Genomic DNA, 21,620 nt, shown 5'->3' with positions numbered 1-21,620 from the left:
AATTGAATATGAAACTAGTTGAGATACCACTTTAAAGATGAGAGGTTGAACCAAGATAAAAAATTAATTGAATTATTATTATTTTATTTTAATAAGTTTTTAAATAATTTATCTGATTGAACCTAATAAACCAATAAAACTTAAAAACAGTCCATTAAATTAATTGATGAAAAGAAAAATGGTAAGAAGAAATGCTGAAACGAGAACCACATCCAACCTTGAGTGATGAATAAAATAACAAGTCTAATAAGAGGGTTAGTAATCCATCGTAGTCCCATAACAAAGAAGAAAAAGGCCACCGCCCAGGCTACTCACTTTATTAGATTTTGAATATTTCAGAATCCCATGCTTGATTTTAGGATAATACGTGGCGTCTTTCTAACCATACCTCATATTCAATGACCAGCCAGCCGCCGCCACCAGAGTAACCCCAAATCCAAACAAAAGCAACGCATAGAGTTTATATAAAAATTTGGAATTTAGAACATGCTAGATGATCATACCATGAGGTTAACGTTTGAGAACAAATATATATCTGATAAACGTCAGATTGTTCGGTTCATTTATACATTAATGTCAACACTGGGCATGAATTATGTAATTTATGGTATTATTTTAAATTTCCTTTTTTATTTATAAGTATTTGAAATTTATTTGTTTTAATTTTTCTAAATTTGAGGTTTGTAGTTTACAAAAATTAAGTTTTTATTTCAGTTTTTCATACTTAGAAATTAGACAAGTGGGTAATAGTGTTGAACCTTATTACTAAATGTTGAATTTACATAATGAAATAGTAATTCAATGATTTATATACAAATGGGAGCAAGTTATCACTTATTATAAAGTAGAAAAATTAAAATAAAGGGACCAATCATAAGATAGAGGGATGGAGTTCTAATTAGACCATTTATAAATTACATTTTATCATTTTATTGCGAAAAAGCTGATGAGGATATTTATTTTGTTCCATTAAATGACCATCTTGTTTCTCCAAATAAAATTAGTATGGGAAAAATCAATTAATCCACCCTATAAATTATATAGTTCGGTGAAAGCTTTGCAATTTGCATGTAGGTTTTAATGTCAAGGACCGACTTTTTTAAATGCTTTTATTAATTTTGATTTTTTTTTCCATGGTTCAACTTGTGAAATGGAAAGGAAAAGGTGAAAAGTTAAAATTTTCACGTCTCAATCTTATTTTTCTTGACCAACCAAGTGTTCCGATAGTTGTGAATTGCAAGTATAACTATTAAAATATTAAAAAAATACGGATTGAGTCCTAGTTTAATTTATATGAGTATTATTGTCAATGTTATGTTGAAATGTATTATCTTTTTAACTATTTATAAGTTAAGAAGATGTTATGGTTAGTTTTAAGTATGATGTAAAAAAGAATAAATATGATTAAAATTTATAAATAGATTCGATTTATTAAATTTAATTTTAAATCCGAAAATCATAAAAATGATGTGATGTGGAATAATGTAGCAAATTGTTGAATTAGGTTTTAGGTAATGGCAAACGGTGTTGCCTACTTTACTAATTAGAGTGGAAACCCTACCTATTTATATGTTATTTTTCTCTGAAGGACATAAATGAATGAGTTTTGATAATTTTAAAATGACCTAATTTAATTTCTATTTTGTATTGCAGGCAATGCTTTGATTATGATAAGCTTTTAAATTATAAACTAATAGAATGAATTTAAGGAAAATTACCATTCAATTTTAATCTCTATTTTTTTTTACTTCCCCCTTTTTTTTTTTTGCATTGATTAAGAAAAAGGGCCAACAATGCATTGTTTCTTAGAATTCAGTATCTCTTTTTATCTGTTATGTTGCATTTGCATTTTTTTTTTGTTATATATATATATTTTTTGTATTGGTTTTTTCGTGTTAGTAATAATTAAAAAATCGAAAATCAAAGGTGGATTGGACGGCTAAAAATTAATCATAAAATGATCATTAATTTAAACTTAAAACATAATTACTTTGTTTAATCAGTAGAATCCTCCCTCCTTTATATACCCTTCTTCTCCCACTCAACTCTCTTCATCTCTTCAGCTTTTGCTTTAAACCCACAAATTCCAAGCCAAAAAAAGCAAAATATGGTTAAGGATGTAGAGATGGCAGCAGGAAGAGACTACCATGACCCACCACCGGCGCCATTGATAGATTCTGAAGAGCTCACCCAATGGTCATTTTATAGGGCTTTGATTGCTGAGTTCATTGCTACCCTTCTCTTCTTGTATGTCACAGTATTGACAGTGATTGGCTACAGGGTCCAAACCGACCCTTTAAAGAACACCGTCGATCCTGATTGTGGTGGTGTTGGTATCCTTGGTATTGCTTGGGCTTTTGGTGGCATGATCTTTATTCTTGTTTACTGCACCGCCGGTATCTCCGGTGAGTACTCTCTCTCTCTCTCTCTATATATATATATATTTTTTTTCCTGGTAACCAAACAAAAGTTAGCAACGAATATAATGTAATGAGACACTTGCAGGAGGACATATCAACCCGGCAGTGACCTTTGGGTTGTTCTTAGGACGAAAGGTGTCACTGGTTCGAGCCGTGATGTACATGGTGGCTCAGTGCTTGGGTGCTATTTGTGGTTGTGGGTTAGTCAAGGGGTTCCAAAAGAGTTACTACAATACCTATGGTGGTGGAGCCAATGAGCTACAAGATGGTTTCAATAAGGGAACTGGGTTGGGTGCTGAGATCATTGGGACTTTTGTTCTTGTTTACACTGTCTTCTCTGCAACTGATCCCAAGAGGAATGCAAGGGATTCTCACGTTCCTGTATGTGCTTTTATAATCTTACACTCTTTAATATAAAATCATTTTTTTTTGGTGTGTGAAATAGTGATTAATTAAACCCAAAAAATGGAAAGGTATTGGCACCACTTCCCATTGGGTTTGCTGTGTTCATGGTTCACCTAGCCACAATTCCAATCACTGGCACTGGTATCAACCCTGCTAGGAGCTTTGGTGCTGCTGTTATTTACAACAAAGACAAGGCCTGGGATGACCAAGTAATCTCTCTCTCTCTCTATATATATATTTCATTTGAATATTTGTGTTGTAATGTATGTATTTAACATTAATGAATGTGTTATTGTATGGGCAGTGGATGTTCTGGGTTGGACCTTTCATTGGAGCTGCCATTGCGGCAATCTACCACCAATACATCCTAAGAGCAGGAGCAATGAAGGCACTTGGGTCTTTCAGGAGCAATGCTTAATTAAAATCGATGGGCTTTTATTTTTCACATAAAATTCAAGGAGTCATCATGAATTAGAGATGAAGAAAAAGATGAGTGTAGGTTTGTGAGAGAGGGTTCCCTTTTGCATTTTGTTTCTGCAATGTGTTTGGAGGAGAAAAATGCTTAAGAAGAGCCATTGAACTGTAAATATAATATATATTAACTTGTGTTTTTGTCTTCTTTTTCTTTTCAAATATTCTGTATACTCTTTTATGGAAGAATGTTTGCATTCTTTTCTTAATAGTGTTAACTATATTTATTGGTTGCATGTTCTTTTAAATACTTAATTATAATATATATATATATTAATTTCAACAAGGTATAATTATCTAGAGACTAAATTTGAAGACTTATGTCAATTTAAGATTTCAACACAATTTTTAGCAGGTTGAATCCACATTCTCAATCACCATACTTTTTTATTCATAATTCTACTACTATATAACATAATATTAGGTATTCAATTTTTATCTTCTAACTTTAAAATTTTAAACCATTTAATTCAAATTTAAATAGATACTAATTGATTAAAAACGAAAATCAACCTGAACGTAAATTAATTTGATGAAAAATATTATTCACTTTTGTTTGAGCTGAATTATTCAAATTATTACACTAACAAATTATGTATAATATAATTGAAGGTCATTAATAATTTTTTTTACAAAGTTTATTAAAAAAAAGTCATTATTTGATTTAGAATTTTTTGTGATGATTCTTTGGATTTGCCTAAAATTTTTAGATTTTATTTATTTCTCTTAAGAGTGACTTGCTTTGGTTTTGACACATTTCATGTAACAGAATTGTATGGTCCTGAAACATGAGTGTCGAACCTTTATAGACTAACTAGCAAGGTCCAACCTGTAAATCCAGCATGGGTTGTAGAAGGTTTTGATCCTTTTGTTTTAGGAGGAATAGCCTCTCATCATATTGCAGCAAGGACATTGGGCATATTAGCAAACTTATTCCATCTTAGTGTCCGTACGTCCCAACATTTATACAAAGGATTATGTATGAGAAATATTGAAATAGTTGGTAGAATATTTTAGATTTCACAAGTGAGACGAAGATGTGACAAATATCATATTTATTTATATCATTAAATTTTTTTATTTTCTTTACTACACTTTATAATCACTTATCAAATTTTAATCACTTGTGGAGTCTAAAAAACTCTACTAACATATCAATAATTTTCCTTTTTAAAAAAAAAAGATGGGATAGAAGGTGACATTTTTTTTATCTTCTTTGTATAGCCCCCGGGTTGAGCCTTTGAGGAAAACCATTGGTTTCCCAATTGTTGTTCTTAAGAGTAGCCCATCAAACCACTAAATCAACCCTTTTCTCCTCTACACACTATCTAAAAAGTCCATTAACTAACAAACACCAAAGCATCATTGTAGAAAATGTTTAAATGGGCCACACTGCAGGGGTAAGAAATAAACATATTTACTTGTAAGAACATCAGCAAATTTTGACATGATTTTTAACTATTCATGTGGGGGGAAGTTGGCTGCTGCAATTGATTTCAATTGCTGGGGCTTCTAGGGCATGCTTATCCCCTTCTCCTACAATAATATTCAAAGGCCAGGTGTCACAGCCTAGCCATTATAATTACTCACATCAAATTATGTTTTTTTTGGGCCCTTTATTGATCCTTCAACTTCAAGCTAACTAAAGTGTAACCCTATATGCTTCCATTTCTTTCTTCTTCTTTTTTTCTATCATATACAATATATATGAATAGAAAATCATTCACAGCATAGTTTCCTATCCATTTGTTTTTCCTTTCGTTGATTTTAATTATTTCTATGTACATAATGAAATCAGAGTATGATTTTTCTTCTCATTTGAATTACATGTGAGTGAATTGTAAATAATAATTAAGTTAAAAATAATATCTTTTGCTATTAGTCCCTAGTCCATTAAAGTGTTAGGGAAGGCACTCAATCAAAATGATAAGTCAATGGAGATTGAAAAGAAAAGAAAAGTTTACTAGAACTCTACTAAACATTGCCATGTTGAGCCATTATTAGCTTTATTCTACAATGATGAGAGAAGGGGCTCAAAATTAATAGTACGAGACATTTTAGTTTAGAAGAACAATTCGCTATATTGGGCACTTAGGACTACAACAAACACTTTTTTTTACCTACTTTAGATCAATTATTTATGGGTCGTTTTTTAAAGATGATAACATGCTTGAAATAAGTTTTTCTAGAAATCTTTTCGATTAAATGATATCTCGAATCTCTTTCAATTTTGATATTAAGTGAACTGAATATTCTCAAACAAATCGAAGCAATTTAATTTATGTTAATTTTGAAAGCGAGCAACTAAAGACAATTAATAACAATGATAATGTTTTCAGTCAATTGTACATATTTTTATTGGTATAATAATAAAATTATTGCTCAAAGTTTTTCTATTCTATCAATTTGACCCTAATTTAACAAATTTAGCCCACAACACATTTGTGTAAATTTTGAGACTACATTTGTTGAATTTTTTAGAACCAAGACCTTGACAAAATATATAAGCATTGAAGATTAAATTTGTTATTATACAAATCAAAATTATGTATAATTGACAAAAGACATTAACATCGCGATTAATTGCTTTTGTTGCTCAAGTTTAAGCAAATTTAATCAAAGTTCTTGTTGCTCAAATTTAAGAGAGATCAATTTGCTTAAATTTATATTTTAGAGGGATGGAAGAAATTTTTTACCTAATATTTTCTTTTATTGTTAAATTATCATCTCTTCTTTTATGATTAGCATGCACCTTAATTTTGTGCATATTGTAAACTGATATTCCAAGACTGAAATCAAGGGGAAATTTGGGAGACCAAACTATTTAGAAAGAATCATTCTCATCATTTTGTTCCCCTCTTTTGTACCATCATTTGCCTTACCAAAATTAAATGCTAAGCAACCACCACTATAAAACGCCCCTTCCAAAAGCCAATTGTAAAGCACGCCCAAAATTTTAACTCAAAAGCCTGCTGCTCTTTTGGCCTCTCCTCAATCAAAGAAAAACAACAAATGAATCCATTTGCTTCTTTCTTGCTTCTCTTATCTTCTCTAGCTTTTCTTGTCTCCATTGGTAATGGTCAAGACAGAGCTCCCCATGGCATTGCTCACGAGAATCCGATGGCCTTCTCCCCGTCGGCTTACGAATTCTTCCACCCCAAAACCCAAAATCAAGACACCAAAAACCCATGTGCAGCCTCCAAATGCTCACCATTGCCTGTAGCAGCTGAAGTGGACTCTAACAAAGCACTTGAAACCAAAGCATTACCACAACAGAAACCCGGGCATCCACTCGGTGCTGGTGGAGTTGCTGCCATAGTTTTCGGTTTAGCATTTGTTGTGCTTTCGGCAATGGGTGTTTTCTATGTGATTAAAACCCGCCGAGTTACTGCTACAACTAATCAACCAAACACTGTTCAACTCGATGCCTGATAGTGTACTCTTCAAGCACCAAATCTCCATTGTATAAATACATATAGGCGAATGCTCTATTAGAATTAAGCTTTTCTTCAATCTTTTTTTTTTCTTATTTCTCTTTGGGGTTTTTCTGCTTTCATGGAGTGTATTTGCTTTATGATTCAATTTGTTATATAATTGGGATGATAGTGTTTCACATATTTAGACTATTTCAGTGTCTGAGACATAAGCAAAGTTTATATAACACAATCATTGGAGGCAATGGCAGACACAAAAACTGTTTAAAAGTCCTGAAAGTCAATGAAAGATGATTGAGATTATCATTTATGCCCCATAATCATTGGAAACAGTTCCAGTTCCTGGTAAGAACGTTACAGAACAAGTAAAAGCTATACCGTAGGACTTTAATTCTCTCATTTTATACTCATAATTGCATCATTGGTCAGATAACTAAGATACTTAAAATTGCATGTAAGGTGGCTAAGAATTAAACCTTGGTCACCAAGGGTTTTTGTAACCAAATCGGACGTTGAATCAATTAGACCATTGGTTCAAATAAATAAATAAATAAATAAATAAATTATTATTTTAAAAAACGATTCGTACCTATTCACAGGTCGACTGGTCTAATGCCACTCTATAGACTGCTACTGTGACTAAATCTGGTTCAAACAATCATATTGGTCGCTAAAATAGCCATTAGAACAAACTAAATTTCCATTCTTCATATATAGTAGATCCTAAGAGCTTATTTTACCAACACGGGAACTTTTGATAAAAAAAGTCCAATAACATGTATATTTTGATTTTAGGAACTAAACCATGATACACTATAGGGATTATATTAGTAACTAGAGAATGAATTTGGATAATAAGAGCAAAACCACTAATCTTACGCTCAGAATATAAACTTAAGAGAAGGAGTTTGTATATAATTTTTCTGTGAAAATTCTGAGCGTAATTGCAAATAGTATTATTACCCAACAAGTTAATAAAAAGTTAACAAAGATTCACAATTTATACCATTAAAAAAGAAACAATGGAGAAGAAATGAAATATGTCATGAAAATGAATTTACCATTTTTACAAGCTGCGTATTACAAACAAGTAAGCATTCCCCCTTTTGGTTCAAAGAGATTTGAGAGATAAAATTAACAGCAAGCAATTGTACGCATGCAATGATATGAAGTAAAAGCCACATCAATAGTTGACCGTAAAAATTACCCCAAATCTTCTACCATCGACGGGAACTAATGGCTTCAATTACTGGGACAAATATCTGGTCCACCGTTTTGTTCCATAGAAGGGCAAACTCTGAGCGAGATTTCTTTCCAAATATTGGTTCTTTCATCTGGGAAAAGTCAAAGTCAAACTATGAGAGCTTAATTAATCTACATGCACTGCAGATGGCCAAAACCAAATTCAACTTACGAATGCGTAATCTTCTTGAATAGCTTTCAAATTAATACATGGCTAGAAAACTAAAGAGCCCTTACACTTTCTAAGTTTATTAGCCCTATCCATTTAGTTTATATCCAATAAACCTTTAAAGCATTATTTTCATCCAATTGAGCCCTTGAAGTGCTATTTTATCTAATTATACCCTAAAAGTACTGTTTCTGCTTGACTAAAACCGCTATTCTTCTGATTATATTTAGAGGTTTCCATGCAAAAAGGGGCATAATAAAACAGAAGTAACACTTTAAGAGCTTAATTGGATAAAATGGAAGGATCAAAGACAATTAAAATAAAATTCCCCAAAAAACAAACAACTATATATTCCTTGGAAGTTTTCTCCTGATCAACCTCAATTCCTATAGATAACCAGATTAACGAGAAAGCAGAATGTTGAGAAGAAAACCATTTTGTCTTGTTGCTTCGTAGAACCAAATATAAAACTAAAAGTCTACATTTCTCATTACACATTTCATTTTCACATCTTCACTCCTTTCCTTCCCCCAATCAAATCCCCAACTTTTACCACTTGAGCTAAAGCACATGGGTCTAAAGGTCGACTAGGAAAACTTTACACCACATTAACTGGGTCTAGGACATACTTGTTCTAATGACGCATTAGCTTAAGCGATAAAAAGCCAGACAAGATTGGAGTAGGCATTAATATTGACTCTAGCAATAGCAATAGCCTTATCCAATATAACTTAATTTGTAATAATTCCTCAAAACATCCAAATCTTCAAATACAAAGCATCTCATTTCCTTTCATCTAAAATATAGATAATGACACAACAAAGTAATCCAGAAAAATCCTCTTCAATTAAAAAAGAAGCAACAAATAATGAAAAGAAGAAAATATGAAATAACTTTAATCTATTGCTTGCTTTTTCTAGGGTTTGATATGAACAAATATCGCTAGAAAATTGAAGAAAAAAACCTCAGATTGATAATTTGAAACGGAATCATATATGCGTTTACGTTGCTCGAATACAACGATCCCCGTCAATGCGCATCCTAATGTTGCACCAAGCAAACGCTCCTGCATTTTCATCAAACACCATATAATTAAAAGGAAAGAAGAAGAATTAGGGAAAAAAAAAGAGATCAAGCGTTTTAGGATTTGATTCAAGTGGGAACCTGAGCAAGAATGCTGATCATGGTCACAATCTCTGAATTTTGGCCTCGGATTTGGGGGGAATTTCTTTAGGGTTTATTTTTTTTATTTTAGTTCTGCTTTAAAATTTTAAAAAGAAGAACTGAGGAAGAAAACATATAGCGCTCCGCGTAAGTAGGTTTGCCCGTACATGTCCATGGCCCGAAATAGAATAACATTGGGGGCTTGAGGCCCATTTTCCTATTCACATCCCAAAAGCTACGAATTTTGATGTTTATTTTTCATTTTTCAATTTTAGAAATTTAAAAAGCACTTTTTAAATGAGAATTAAAAAAAAACTAAAAATAGGAAAACATATTTATATTTATTTTTCATAGAAAAAATATATACATTTTATATTAACTTGGACTAAGTTTTATGTATTTGTTAAACCCTAAACTCTTCTGTTAGAAAAACATGTGTTAAACCTAAAACGCATTATTGATTTGCATTGATTTTCTAAGCACAGTCATCTGACCTACTTCAAATGGAACTTACCATTCGTGTTCATAGGAGAATGTTATTTTAATGTGAACGCACTTCCAAGACAATAAGGAGTTTGTTTAAACTTAATTACTTCCCATCAATAGGATCTCGTAATACGTGTCCATGATTATCTATTATGCATTTAATGAAATTAAATGCTTATTTAACCAATATCATTCCATGGACAATGAGACTTTTTCCTATAAATACATTGGAAAACTATGGATAAGGGATGGACTCTTTTTATACCTTAGAGTTATTTTAAGCATTTATCTTTTTAATCAGCTTGCTCTCGTGTCTTGGTTTTGGCTTTCAACTTCTATAAGTGAATTGACCTCCACTACGTCACTTTGATCTCCTCTTTGTTCCACTTTATCTTTCTCCATTGTTATACTTTGTATCAACAATTGGTGCTTACTCCTCCATTGTTATACTTTGTATCAACAATTGGTGCGGTAAGCGTGGACTAAATAAAATGTCTCAAAATGAGAATGATGCTACCCATAACTCCATTAACAAAAACATTGACACCAACCCTACCAATTCTTCCACTTGGAAGAATGGCGACAATGTCAGAAGCACTGAACTTCCTTCAACCAAATCAAAATATCGATTCACCTAAGCATGACTACTATGAAAGCCCTCACACAACTCTTAAATACTCCCTCAAGTAATCCTGCCATCATGGTCTTGCCTTCAACTCCCAACACGTTATCCTCCCTTGCCACCCCATAAGACCTTAAAGATGATCTTTTAAAACAAATCCCCTCTTGTTTAGCCTCGCAATCTCAAGCTACTATTGTGGTTATTCCCTCATATCAAACTTCCCAACAACAACATCTATCAGCTTCCCTACACCATGTTGTTGAGATACAAAGAAAGAAGTGTCTCACGGAAGCATCAATTTCAAGAACAATAGGAATGCCAATGCCTGCTAGATCAACGAAATGCCCGTAATGAGTGACTAATAACAGATGTTGCACGCAACAAAAGACATTGTCAAAGAGGGTGAATTACCCCTTTCGGCAGAACTGGAAGATACAACACAATCAACTATCTATACAGACAAGAAAATGGTGTAATTATTATAAGATTTTATAAGACCCTCAACTTGGTCAAGAACCCCGAAACAAAATCATTCCTGTTGAGGAACAAATTGCAGCGCTTCGATTAGCATTTTTACAATAGGCTAAAGTTTCTAAATCTGATGAAGTTTTTTGGAGCTTGCTAACAAACCTTTAGCTCCTTCCATGTTGACTCATAACTTTTCTACCTTTTTCAAGTTTTCCAAGTTGACTTACGTTGAAACTAGAGACCAAAAGGTCACCTAGCCCATTAAAATAACCACATGAACATTCTTGGAGCCTTGGACGCTATGAAATACTGAACTTTCTCTGAGACCTTTTCTAACACAACCCAACAATAGTACTTATCACTTCTTTCAGGATTTATATATAATTTTGATTATTTGGTTGGGTTAATTATGATAAGATTCTTAACCAACAAAACCCTACAACAATCTCCAGCCTACTTCATATCCTTCCGATAGAAAGAAAAACCCCGTAACAATCCCCAACCTACCTCATGTCCTTCCGGTAGAAAGAAAATAAACCCCTCCGTGATTCCATGAAAAGATCTAATGTCGTAACTATGATAACCAATGGTGTTTCCAATACTCTAGCCATCCAAGCTTTCTTGGAAAGAACTACTCACAAGTTCCTCCGATTTGACCTCATTAATAACCCCCCAAAAAAGCTATCTTAACTATATGAAATGGTCCATCGCTTCATAGAAGGTGATCATATGGACATTTATCAAGCAAAGTTGATGACCCAAGTAAAATAAACATACATTTTTTTAAAATGATCCCCTTCAACATAATAATCCAGTGAAAACTTACCAACATCAACCACAACAAAGAACTCTCCCTCTGATAGGTAAAAGGTGATTTCAGCAATATAACCCACTGTAACAAGGGGATTGATGAATGGTTAAAATAATATGTCCACCACGTCACCCATGACCCATGAGAAACAATTGTCCCAACCAACATCAGCGAAAGTGAGTCCCATATAACCAACATTGCACATACCATAAACTTATTTTCTCTTCCGCTACCATATTTGAGCAAATCGGGTATCAAAAAATTCTACCGAACCCATCAACCATGCCTTTCAACCTTCGCTGAGATGATTCGCCTTTTCATTGCCATTACCATACTGTTGTTACCCCATCGTAACTTGCCTTCTCCTCCAAGGTATACATGTACTTGAACAAAGGCATGAAAGGCCAAATCCTCCTCTGACTACATTTGATCATAAATCTAATTATTAGCCACCAGGAACTCCCAACAATTGCGTAGGTGCCAAACAGTAGGAACACAAAAATTCCATTACAAATTGGTAAGTCGACAGACGAATCCCCCCTTCCAACAAGAATAACGATAAGTAAAATCCTAATCTCCCTTCGTTAAAACGTGGCCCTAACACAAAGCTTAAACTATGCTTCCTCGTGGGGACACTAAACTCATATTTGGGATGCCTGGTAAGAAAGCCCCTATATCTTTGTGCCCTTCTCATCTCTTGCTCTGTTGCCATGCACTTACATTCAACAATAGCTACTGGCTTATTGTAATCCCTCAAATGTTTTGAGAATTTTCCCTTTTGGCTCTCGTCCGTCAAAAGCCTCCTAGAATTGACTATAGTTGGACTATTACTTGTTGTTGCCATCATATTGTCGACGGTAAAAGACTTTTCCCTACTTTTCTATGACGAAGACTTGTTAGTCCTCTCTCTTCTCTTCACAAATCTGACCATTTTTCGATGGAATAACACAAGAATGACAAACAAAAGAAAATTTCAAAGTAGCTATAAAACTGAATAAGAATCTTAGCTAAAAAGATTTTTAAATGAAAATATAATCTCAAGCACAAAAGAAAAATAAAATCTATAGACGACTCAATTATCCCTAAAAAATTTGTCATTTTGGGGACTTGAGACCATGACCAATAACATTTGGTTACCTAAACAATGACAGATATTCAACATCATGACCACTACTTGTAGTACCCCTAGCCTGGTCCAATCATTAGACCTGAGTTAGAGGATGTTACCATGCAAGATTCACATGACATACACATACAACATATATGTCGGATCATGCCACAAACTAAAATGTGGCGGATTGATCTTACGAGTTGTCCAACTGTGGTAATTCCTACGGACACAACTACTGCGGAAAGTAAGGTGGACACCTTATTTTGTAATTTTATATGGATATTTAAAATGACGAACTGTTTCGCGAATACCCCATATTGAGATAAGTTTCGCAAAACTTAACAAACGGAACATAACAGAACCTGAAATCATTTTATTTACATCCATCAAGATAGCCCAAAATAAACATCTTCAACATTTAAGATTTTTGCTTACAAAATGACCATATACTTAAATACATGCCACTTAAACAATTAAGTCAAAACCAAATGTCTACCGCAATTCTTAGTGGATAGTATGAACTTCTTGTTGATTCATTCAACATGCTCTGAACTTTCGAAATCTACAACATAAAAGCAACCTAAGCGTAAGTATTACGAACACTTAGTAAGCTCATACAAATTTAATAATTAACTTATCGCACATAATAATTATGTGATAACTTAATACTCAAACATAGTTTACTTATAATCCAACACAATTTGTCAACAAGGTAAATACGTATACTATATCATATATTGCATATCTAGTACGCAACATGGTGCATTAGCATGCTTCATATATGATTCATTCCCATACTATTCACAGGTGCATACTTTAATTTTTAATAGTTTAGGCTTCCAATATCCCTCATTTCTTAATTTTCCAACTTGACAATCTCACATGTTTTGTACTACTTGATAAACATCGTAAAAGAACTCAAAACACAGTTACTCTTCACATCAGAGGCTCGCTAGAGCTAGTCATGTATACAGGTGTCAGGTTACCCATTCGGGCTAAACCTTTATCGACACATTGAAAGCCTGGATAGGGCTTTATGTGCATGTAAGGTTAATAGTTCAGGCTAAACCTTTAAAACATCATTAGATTTAGCCTGAACAAGAAACGAAAAAAGTTAATGATGTTAACTATTTAGACTAATTAATAACATAATAAAATATAATGATCAATTTACGTTAAAAATTTAGTTATAGAAATTAAATCTTAAATTTAGACATTTTAGAGGGACCAAAATTAAAATTTAACCATTTTGGTAAAATGCAAAAGAGAAAGAGAAATGGAATGTAATGACCCAAATTTTAAGGTCATTGGAAAAATTAAAATTTTCGGGTCATTAATTTTGCAAAATGAATTCGTAAATATTTATTAGAAATATTTACGAAGCTAGTAGTGTAGTTGATTAGACTTTGATTAAGTGAATTAGCTTGAATTAAGGCTAATTTAGTGAAAGGACTAGATTGAATAAAGTGTGAAGGTTTAATTATAAACTGTAGGAAAGCCAAGGGACTAAATTAACAATTAGGCCATAAGGTGACAAATGTATGGTAAAAATAAATAAAATGTGTAAAACTATAAATGGTACACATGTAATAAACATGTGTATTTACTTATTTTATAAGAAAATAATAATAATGATTAAAGTATATTATAATAATATAATATAATAAAGTAATTAAATAAAAAAATAAAATAAAAGAAAGAAATAAAAGAATGAATGAAAATGAAACAGAGCATGGAAAGAAAGAAAGAAAAAGGGAAAGAAACAGAAAAGGAAAAGGAAAATTTAGGGTTTTGGAGTTCCAAGCTTGATTGGTAAGTCAATTTGATCACTTTTCTTGTAATTTCGATGCCTATGGAATCCTAGGAAAGAACACTACTTGAGTTATGTTGAAATTTAGAAAGTTATTAAATTTTTAGATGTTGATTAAGTTGAATAAATGGAAGAATTAAGTGTTAATTTGATGGAAATTCAAGTTAGAAGTGGGAGAAGGATTAAATTGTGAAAGAAAATATAGGTCTTGCAATAATAGAGATTGAATTGAGAAGATGTTATAATTAGTGTTTTATGCTGTAAATTTAAGAGTTGGAATAGTTTAAAATGATAATTGGATGAAAATATAGGATTTGTTTTGAAGAAAAAGAATGGTTATGGTGGAAGGACTAAATTAGAATTTAAGTAAAAGATACATGAAAATACAAGAGTGTGTTATTAAATAATATTTATTGATAGTTTTAAATGTTAAATTTTTGATGTAGCCAACGTAGCACCAGAACCATCATCGAAAAAGGGAAAGGAGAAAGTGAACGAGGATATCGAGTAAACTCGAGAAATTTGGTTTGTATTTCTATAAACTATGCTTAATGATTTAATACAATGTAATTGCTATTCTTAGTAGTTAGAATGTATAATGAATGATATGATAGAAACTATTACTGCTTTTGTATTGAAATGTAACAATTTGTACATCCTATTAACAAGTGTCGGACTAGTCGGATATAATTGGCATGCCATAGAATTGGAAGTGTTCAGGGATATTCCGACTGTGTGTCGATAAGACACTATATGTGTCGACTACTGTGACTGTTCTAGATTCGTTTCGAAGAGTTACTTTGTACTTGACTATGACTGTTATTGTTATTGTTACTATTACCCTATGGTGTATTCCAGTTTCGGCCGATGAAACATTGTATGATATCCCGGTGTGTGGGTTGGACCCGTGTATCTGTCCAGGTCCGAGTTATGTTAATAGGGGTATATGAAAGTATTGAAGACTGACTACTGTTGATTATGTGACTATGACTGTTATATAAATTATTGAAAGATATTGAATGATATGAAATGTATATAAAGAATTGTTTAATTACATCTAAGAGCTATAAGTTAAAGGTAAGTGATGAAGTTATTAAGATTATGAAAGTAAAAAGTTTAAGTTACAATGTAGATACATAGCTTATTATTGTTTAAGTATTAGTTTATAGAAATACCACTGAGTGTATACTCAGCGTACGGTTTGTTTTCTGTGCGCAGGTCTAGGTACGAAAGAAAGTTAAGGACTCAGCATCCAAGCCAATCTCGGACTCAAAGTGGTGAATACTTTTCTTTTGGTAAAATGGCATGTACCTAGGTTGTTAAGGTGTTATTTTGTATATAATAGTGTATAAACATGAAAGTTGTTGAAGCATGGTATGAAATATGCATATTTTGGAAGTTAAACTTACATGAGTTTGACTAGTATGATAATGTTGTATAATTTTGATATGCATTGTGGTACATAATTCTCAAGAGGTATTGAAGTGAATGAATGAATATTTGCTAAGTTTGAATGGAATAATGAATGATATTTGATTTAAGAACTATTAGTAAATGTTTGGGCATGAAATAAATGTGTTTAGCATGTGAAAATAGCTTAAAAATGGTCAAAAATCATGTTTTCACACGACCAAGTCACATGGGCGTGTGCCCAGGCTGTGTGAATAAGTCAGAATCTGCCCATGGCCAGGCTACACGCCCATGTCCCAGGCCACACGGGCGTGTGCCCCTATCTTGAAGGAAAAATTTCTAAAGTTGCCAATTTAGTTCCGAATCACTTCTAAAACATATATTGGGCCCCGTAGGCCCATATAGAGACTTTAAGATGAAATTTGAAAGGTTTTGATTTGTAATGAAAATTTATGACTCGATTTTGTATAAATTCTAGTGTATAAGTCCAGTAATGCCTCGTAACCCTATTCTGATAACGGTTTGGGATTAGGGGGTTTTACATGGAACAAGGGTTAGGTGTGCCATTTGTAAGTAGAAGAGGACCTTAGACATATTAGAGGGACCAAAACTGAAAATTAATCATTTTGATAAAATGCAAAAAAAGAAAAGAAAAGAAAAATAGAACATGATTTGGTTGCCACGTGTAGGTAAGATTACCTTTCTTTTATATATATAGTTATATAAAAAATTAGTTGAAATGGAATTTAAAGGCTTTCAGCTTCTCGCCATCTCTTCTTCTTTCTTCTTAAAAAAATTATATATATATCAAATAAGAATATTTACATATATTAAATATTTTAAATGCATGTAAAAATGATTTGAAATTTGCTGAGTGAGTCTTAGCTTGATTGGCATGTGCATTGTTAACAATGTAGGAAGACGTGGGTTCGAGAACTAGGTATTGTCTCACATGGATTAGATATAATAAAAACCTATAATAAAATTGTTCAAAAAAAGATTTAAAATTTAATAAAAAGTAAAGAGGAGGTTGACTTCATCATCTATCCTTAAGTCGAAGATGACGCAAGAACGCCACGTTGGATCGGACTGTGCATCACCTATTAAAAGAATGTGAGCGTTGCGCGCTTGGTAAGGTTTAAACCCTTGCCATTATATTTGCTTCTAAGGGCATGTACATTGCCACTTAATCAAGTGGTACAATGTTTCCCCTTTAATTACCTATATGGTATAGGTTCAGGGTTTCATACTCTACCACATACAAATAACCACTATTTCCTTTAGTAGGTGACCATGCACAACATATAGTCTGATTCAACGAGGCACTTCCGGTGTCTCTTCAAGTAGTTTCAGGCGCTCAAGTTTGCCGTACAGTTGGGAGACAAAACACTGGGTTGATCCAAAGACAATAGTGACCTGTTGAGGGGTTTGTTTGGTTCAAACACTTAGGTGCCATATAAAGAGGAGGAGTTCAAACCATACTAAGCACATGACGCACGGCCCAATCCAACAAGGTGCTCCTACTTTATGAATCCCGCCTTCGATTCAGGCTCCCATCAATGTCAGAAGTTTTTTGAAGTAAATTTTATCATGTTAGATATGACATGATTACACAATATAAATATAACCTGACATAAAAAAGAACATAAACATAGCACAAATACATTTTTTGTATTTGAATTGGAAGCATGATTTTAACTATTAGCTTACATCTATTTTTTCAAGATCGATAACGTAGTTTTTAGTATAATAAAGACAATTTGATTCTCTCAACACCTTTATCTATTCATTCATTTTATGTCACCAATTTTTTAGAACAAATTATTGAAAGGCTTAAATTTGGAGTCCTTTGAAAAAGAACAATATATTTTTCAAGCACTACAATAGCATAAGCAAAAGCAATGAAAACATTTAGGTGTGCAATCTGGCGGACAAGCATCCTTGCAATCATCATCTGTGCTGCATTTAGCATTCGCCATCGGTACACCATCAAAGGGTAATGGCTCAGGCACCGGCAAGCAACTACATTTATTGGTTTTTAAGTCACAAAGACCGAGATGATCACAGTTCAATTGACACTTTGAGTCATGAGTACATGCGTCCGAGTTTGATACACCTACAAAATAAACAATAAATTTTCATCATTTATTTGTTTTATTTAATTTTTTAATTAGATATTGATGCATATATATAATATGAATCTAAGACAAATAAGATTTGAATCTCAACAATTGCAGTCTCTCCTTTTATCTTAAGATCGCAATACCTTTTGTACAAAAAAATCATATGTATATGTATATAATGATTAAATATCGAAGTAAAGAAATATTATATACACTAACCAAATGCCACGATCAAAACAATGAGAAAAGAAGCAACACCAAAAGAAGCAAAAGAAGCCATTGTTTGAAAGATGTTGAGAGATGAAATTTAGAGTCGATTATATTATGAAAATGAGTTGGTGATGCACAATTTATGAGATATATTGGACATTTTATAGCAGAATTTGTAGAACCTTTTGAATCTAATATTAAATGATGCAATATCTAGTTGATGATATACTTGCCAATTATGTAGCATAATGAAAATCTCAAATAGGAAAATAATAAATTTACAATTTAATTTACACACAACTTATGGTATAATAAGGATAAGAACAAAAGTAAGACAAATAGAGTTACCATATATAATAAATTTTTTTGGAAGTTTCACTATTATAAATAAAGATAAATACCAAAACTATACATGAATTATGATTTAATGTGTAATTGTATACATGAAATTTGATTTTGTGCAATTTTATATATGAAATTTTGATTTGATCCAATTCTTGTAAATTATTAACATAATTATTGATATGACATCATTTTATGTTTATATATTGCAAACATAAAATAATTATATTTATCTAATATAAAAATAATTATTGTATTTATTTTTTAAAATGTGCATAATTCAAATCAAAATTAAAGTTTCAAGTGTACATTTGAACCACAATAAGAGTTTCATGTGTATAATTGCACCAACTTAAAGTTAATGTATACTAATACACATTAAATCAAAGTTCATGTATAATTTTTAGATTTATCCCTTATAATAAATGCAATACTTTCACAAATATAATATAAGAACAAATTTATGTTTAGCCAACTATAATGTAAAATCAAACTAGTACAAAGCATAACAGATGAAGAATCGAAAAGAAAAGAATTGAACAAAATTTACACATTATACACACATGGTACAATTGAAGACACATATTTCAATAATTTATCGTGAAATTTGAATCTGTGTACTCAAAGCATTTACCATATTAATATTTTTTTTATAATTTGCAGTAAATTGAAAATAATTTTCTAAACAAAGACAATAATTGTTTTTAAAATTTAAGTCAAATTATTAAGTTAAGATTTATAACTTAGTGAATATATCTTATATCGAAAAAATCATTGATGTTTCATTTTTGGGTAAACTTCTAAAATAGTCACTTTTGTTTACCTCATGTTACATTTTAGTCATTTATGTTTGAAATGTTATGTTTTAGTCACTTACGTTATCGTAAGTCTAAAACTGAAGTTTGTTCATTGTCTAATAATGTACAAAAAAAAAGAAAAAAAGCAACAATACAAACCTAAAAGAAATAGAAAACTATGTATCTGTCTCTAAGGTTGTCTTCAAATTATATATAACCATGTAATATTTTAATTGAAAAATTAATTATATGAACTATTTGTACTAATTAATAACGCTATAAAAATACAGTGACCAAATTGCATTAGAAATTAAAGTGTAGAAGTTAAATCTCAAATTTAGGACCAAAATTGAAATTTAATTATTTTTCTAAAATTGTAAAAAAAAGAAAAAAAGAAAATATAAGACTGGCGCAAACTTAAAAGAAATAGAAAACAATGTGTCAATGTGCCTGTCTCTAAGATTGTTAGGGTATTCAAATTGCATATAATCACGTAATATTTTAACAAAAAAAATTAATGATACTAACTATTTTGACTAATTAATAACATAATAAAAATATAAGGACCAATTTACGTTAAAAATTAAATTATAGAAATTAAATCTTAAATTTAGAAATTTTAGAGGGACCAAAACTAAAATTTAACCATTTTGGTAAAATGCAAAAAAAGAAAGAGAAAGGGAGCACGGTTTGGCTATGCCACTTGTAAGTAAAAGAGGGCCTTAGTGATATTAAAGGGATGAAAACTAAAATTTAACCATTTTGGTAGAACGCAAAAAAAGAGAGAGCATGATTTCGCTGCCACGTGTAAGTAGGAGTACGTTCCTTTTATTTATATAGTTATATAAAAAAAGTTAGTCGAAATGGAATTTAAAGGCTTTCAGCTTCTCACCATTTATTCTTCTTTCTTCTTAAAGAAATTATATCTATCAAATAAGAAAATTTACATATATTAAATATTTTAAAGGCATGTAACAATTATTTGAAATTTGTTGATTGAGTCTTGACTTAATTGGTATGAACATTGTTGACAATGTAGGAGGACGTGGGTTCGAGTGCGTTGAAGCACATTATCCTCCTATTTATGAGTTGGGAAAAGGCTATGGATAGTTGTAGGCATTATGATACAAATAGCAGATATAATCAAAAACTATAATAAGATTGTTCAAAAAAATGATTTGAAATTTAGGAAAAAGTAAAGAAGAGGTTAACTTCATCATCCATCCTCAAGTCGAAGATGACGCTTATAAAGCAAGAACGCCACGTTGGATTAGATTGTGCATCACCTATTAAAGGAATGTGAATGTTGCACGCTTGGTAAGGTTTAAAACCTTGCCCCTTATATATGCATCTAAAGGCATACACACTACCACTTAATCAAGTGGTTTTATGGCTCCCCTCTAATGACCTATATGACATAGGTGCAGGGTTTAATACTCTACCATAGGTAAATGACCACTGTTTCATTTGGTAGGTGATCATGCATCACATATAGTTCATTTTAACGAGGCACTTCCACTTTATGAATCCACTGAATCTTCAAGTAGCCTCAGACATTCAAGTTTTCCATAGAGTTGGGAGACAAAACAGTAAGTTGATCCAAAGACAATAACGACCTGTTGAGGGGTTTGTTTGGCTCAAACCCTTAGGTGCCATAAAAAGGGAGGGGTTCAAACCTTACTAAGCATGCGACGCATGATCCAATCCAACAAGGTGCTCCTACTTTGTTAATCGCACCATCGGTTCAAGCTCTCATCAATGTTAGAAGACTAAATCCCCGCTAGTTCAATCTAACATTTTATTTGGGTTTTTGTTTTCCTGCTAGTTCAATTTTAATAGTTGAAAAAAATAATAATAAATCTTTAAGTACTCAAACATGTCTCTTTTAACAAAACATAGATGATTTGCAATAATGGTTCTAGCAGAGAATTAATGAAGTTATGCAACAATCAAGAAGTTCTTTAGAAGTAAATTTCATCATGTTAGATATGACATGATTACACAATATAAATATAACTTAACATAAAAAAGAACATAAACATAACACAAATACATTATTTATATTTTAATTGGAAGCATGATTTTAACTATTAGCTTACATCTATTTTTTCACGATCAATAAAGT

At 31.8% G+C, this 21,620-nt stretch overlaps 3 protein-coding genes across 3 annotated transcripts; 2 read left to right on the top strand and 1 right to left on the bottom strand.

The window, feature by feature from the left end:
* Nucleotides 1-1,593: 1,593 nt before the first annotated feature.
* LOC107940116 (probable aquaporin PIP2-2) lies at nucleotides 1,594-3,505 on the top strand. Its single transcript, XM_041075056.1, has 4 exons — nucleotides 1,594-2,405; nucleotides 2,506-2,801; nucleotides 2,894-3,034; nucleotides 3,130-3,505. Exons 1-4 carry the CDS (start codon nucleotides 2,108-2,110, stop codon nucleotides 3,241-3,243), a joined length of 849 nt encoding a protein of 282 aa, XP_040930990.1. The 5' UTR covers nucleotides 1,594-2,107; the 3' UTR covers nucleotides 3,244-3,505.
* A 2,708-nt stretch (nucleotides 3,506-6,213) lies between these two features.
* LOC107940126 (uncharacterized) lies at nucleotides 6,214-6,910 on the top strand. The gene has a single exon (XM_016873555.2). It carries the CDS (start codon nucleotides 6,309-6,311, stop codon nucleotides 6,726-6,728), a length of 420 nt encoding a protein of 139 aa, XP_016729044.1. The 5' UTR covers nucleotides 6,214-6,308; the 3' UTR covers nucleotides 6,729-6,910.
* Nucleotides 6,911-17,787: 10,877 nt separating this feature from the next.
* LOC107940127 (uncharacterized) lies at nucleotides 17,788-18,493 on the bottom strand. The gene is made up of 2 exons (XM_016873556.2): nucleotides 18,366-18,493; nucleotides 17,788-18,139 (listed from the first exon to the last, which is right to left on the bottom strand). Exons 1-2 carry the CDS (start codon nucleotides 18,424-18,426, stop codon nucleotides 17,895-17,897), a joined length of 306 nt encoding a protein of 101 aa, XP_016729045.1. The 5' UTR covers nucleotides 18,427-18,493; the 3' UTR covers nucleotides 17,788-17,894.
* Between the last annotated feature and the right edge of the window lie 3,127 nt (nucleotides 18,494-21,620).

The sequence above is a fragment of the Gossypium hirsutum genome, chromosome A08 (genome assembly GCF_007990345.1).
Source record: "Gossypium hirsutum isolate 1008001.06 chromosome A08, Gossypium_hirsutum_v2.1, whole genome shotgun sequence".
NCBI classification, from domain to species: domain Eukaryota; kingdom Viridiplantae; phylum Streptophyta; class Magnoliopsida; order Malvales; family Malvaceae; genus Gossypium; species Gossypium hirsutum.
This window is presented reverse-complemented; position numbering and strand designations above follow the sequence as displayed.

Excerpts from the sequence above, each read along its gene's own strand:
- LOC107940126 (XM_016873555.2), top strand. The coding sequence starts at position 6,309 with ATGAATCCATTTGCTTCTTTCTTGCTTCTCTTATCTTCTCTAGCTTTT.
- LOC107940127 (XM_016873556.2), bottom strand. The coding sequence starts at position 18,426 with ATGGCTTCTTTTGCTTCTTTTGGTGTTGCTTCTTTTCTCATTGTTTTG. Across the intron at positions 18,140-18,365 it reads TGTTTTGATCGTGGCATTTG|GTGTATCAAACTCGGACGCA; the intron begins GTTAGTGTATAT and ends TTTATTTTGTAG.
- LOC107940116 (XM_041075056.1), top strand. The coding sequence starts at position 2,108 with ATGGTTAAGGATGTAGAGATGGCAGCAGGAAGAGACTACCATGACCCA. Across the intron at positions 2,406-2,505 it reads CTGCACCGCCGGTATCTCCG|GAGGACATATCAACCCGGCA; the intron begins GTGAGTACTCTC and ends AGACACTTGCAG. Across the intron at positions 2,802-2,893 it reads CAAGGGATTCTCACGTTCCT|GTATTGGCACCACTTCCCAT; the intron begins GTATGTGCTTTT and ends AAAAATGGAAAG.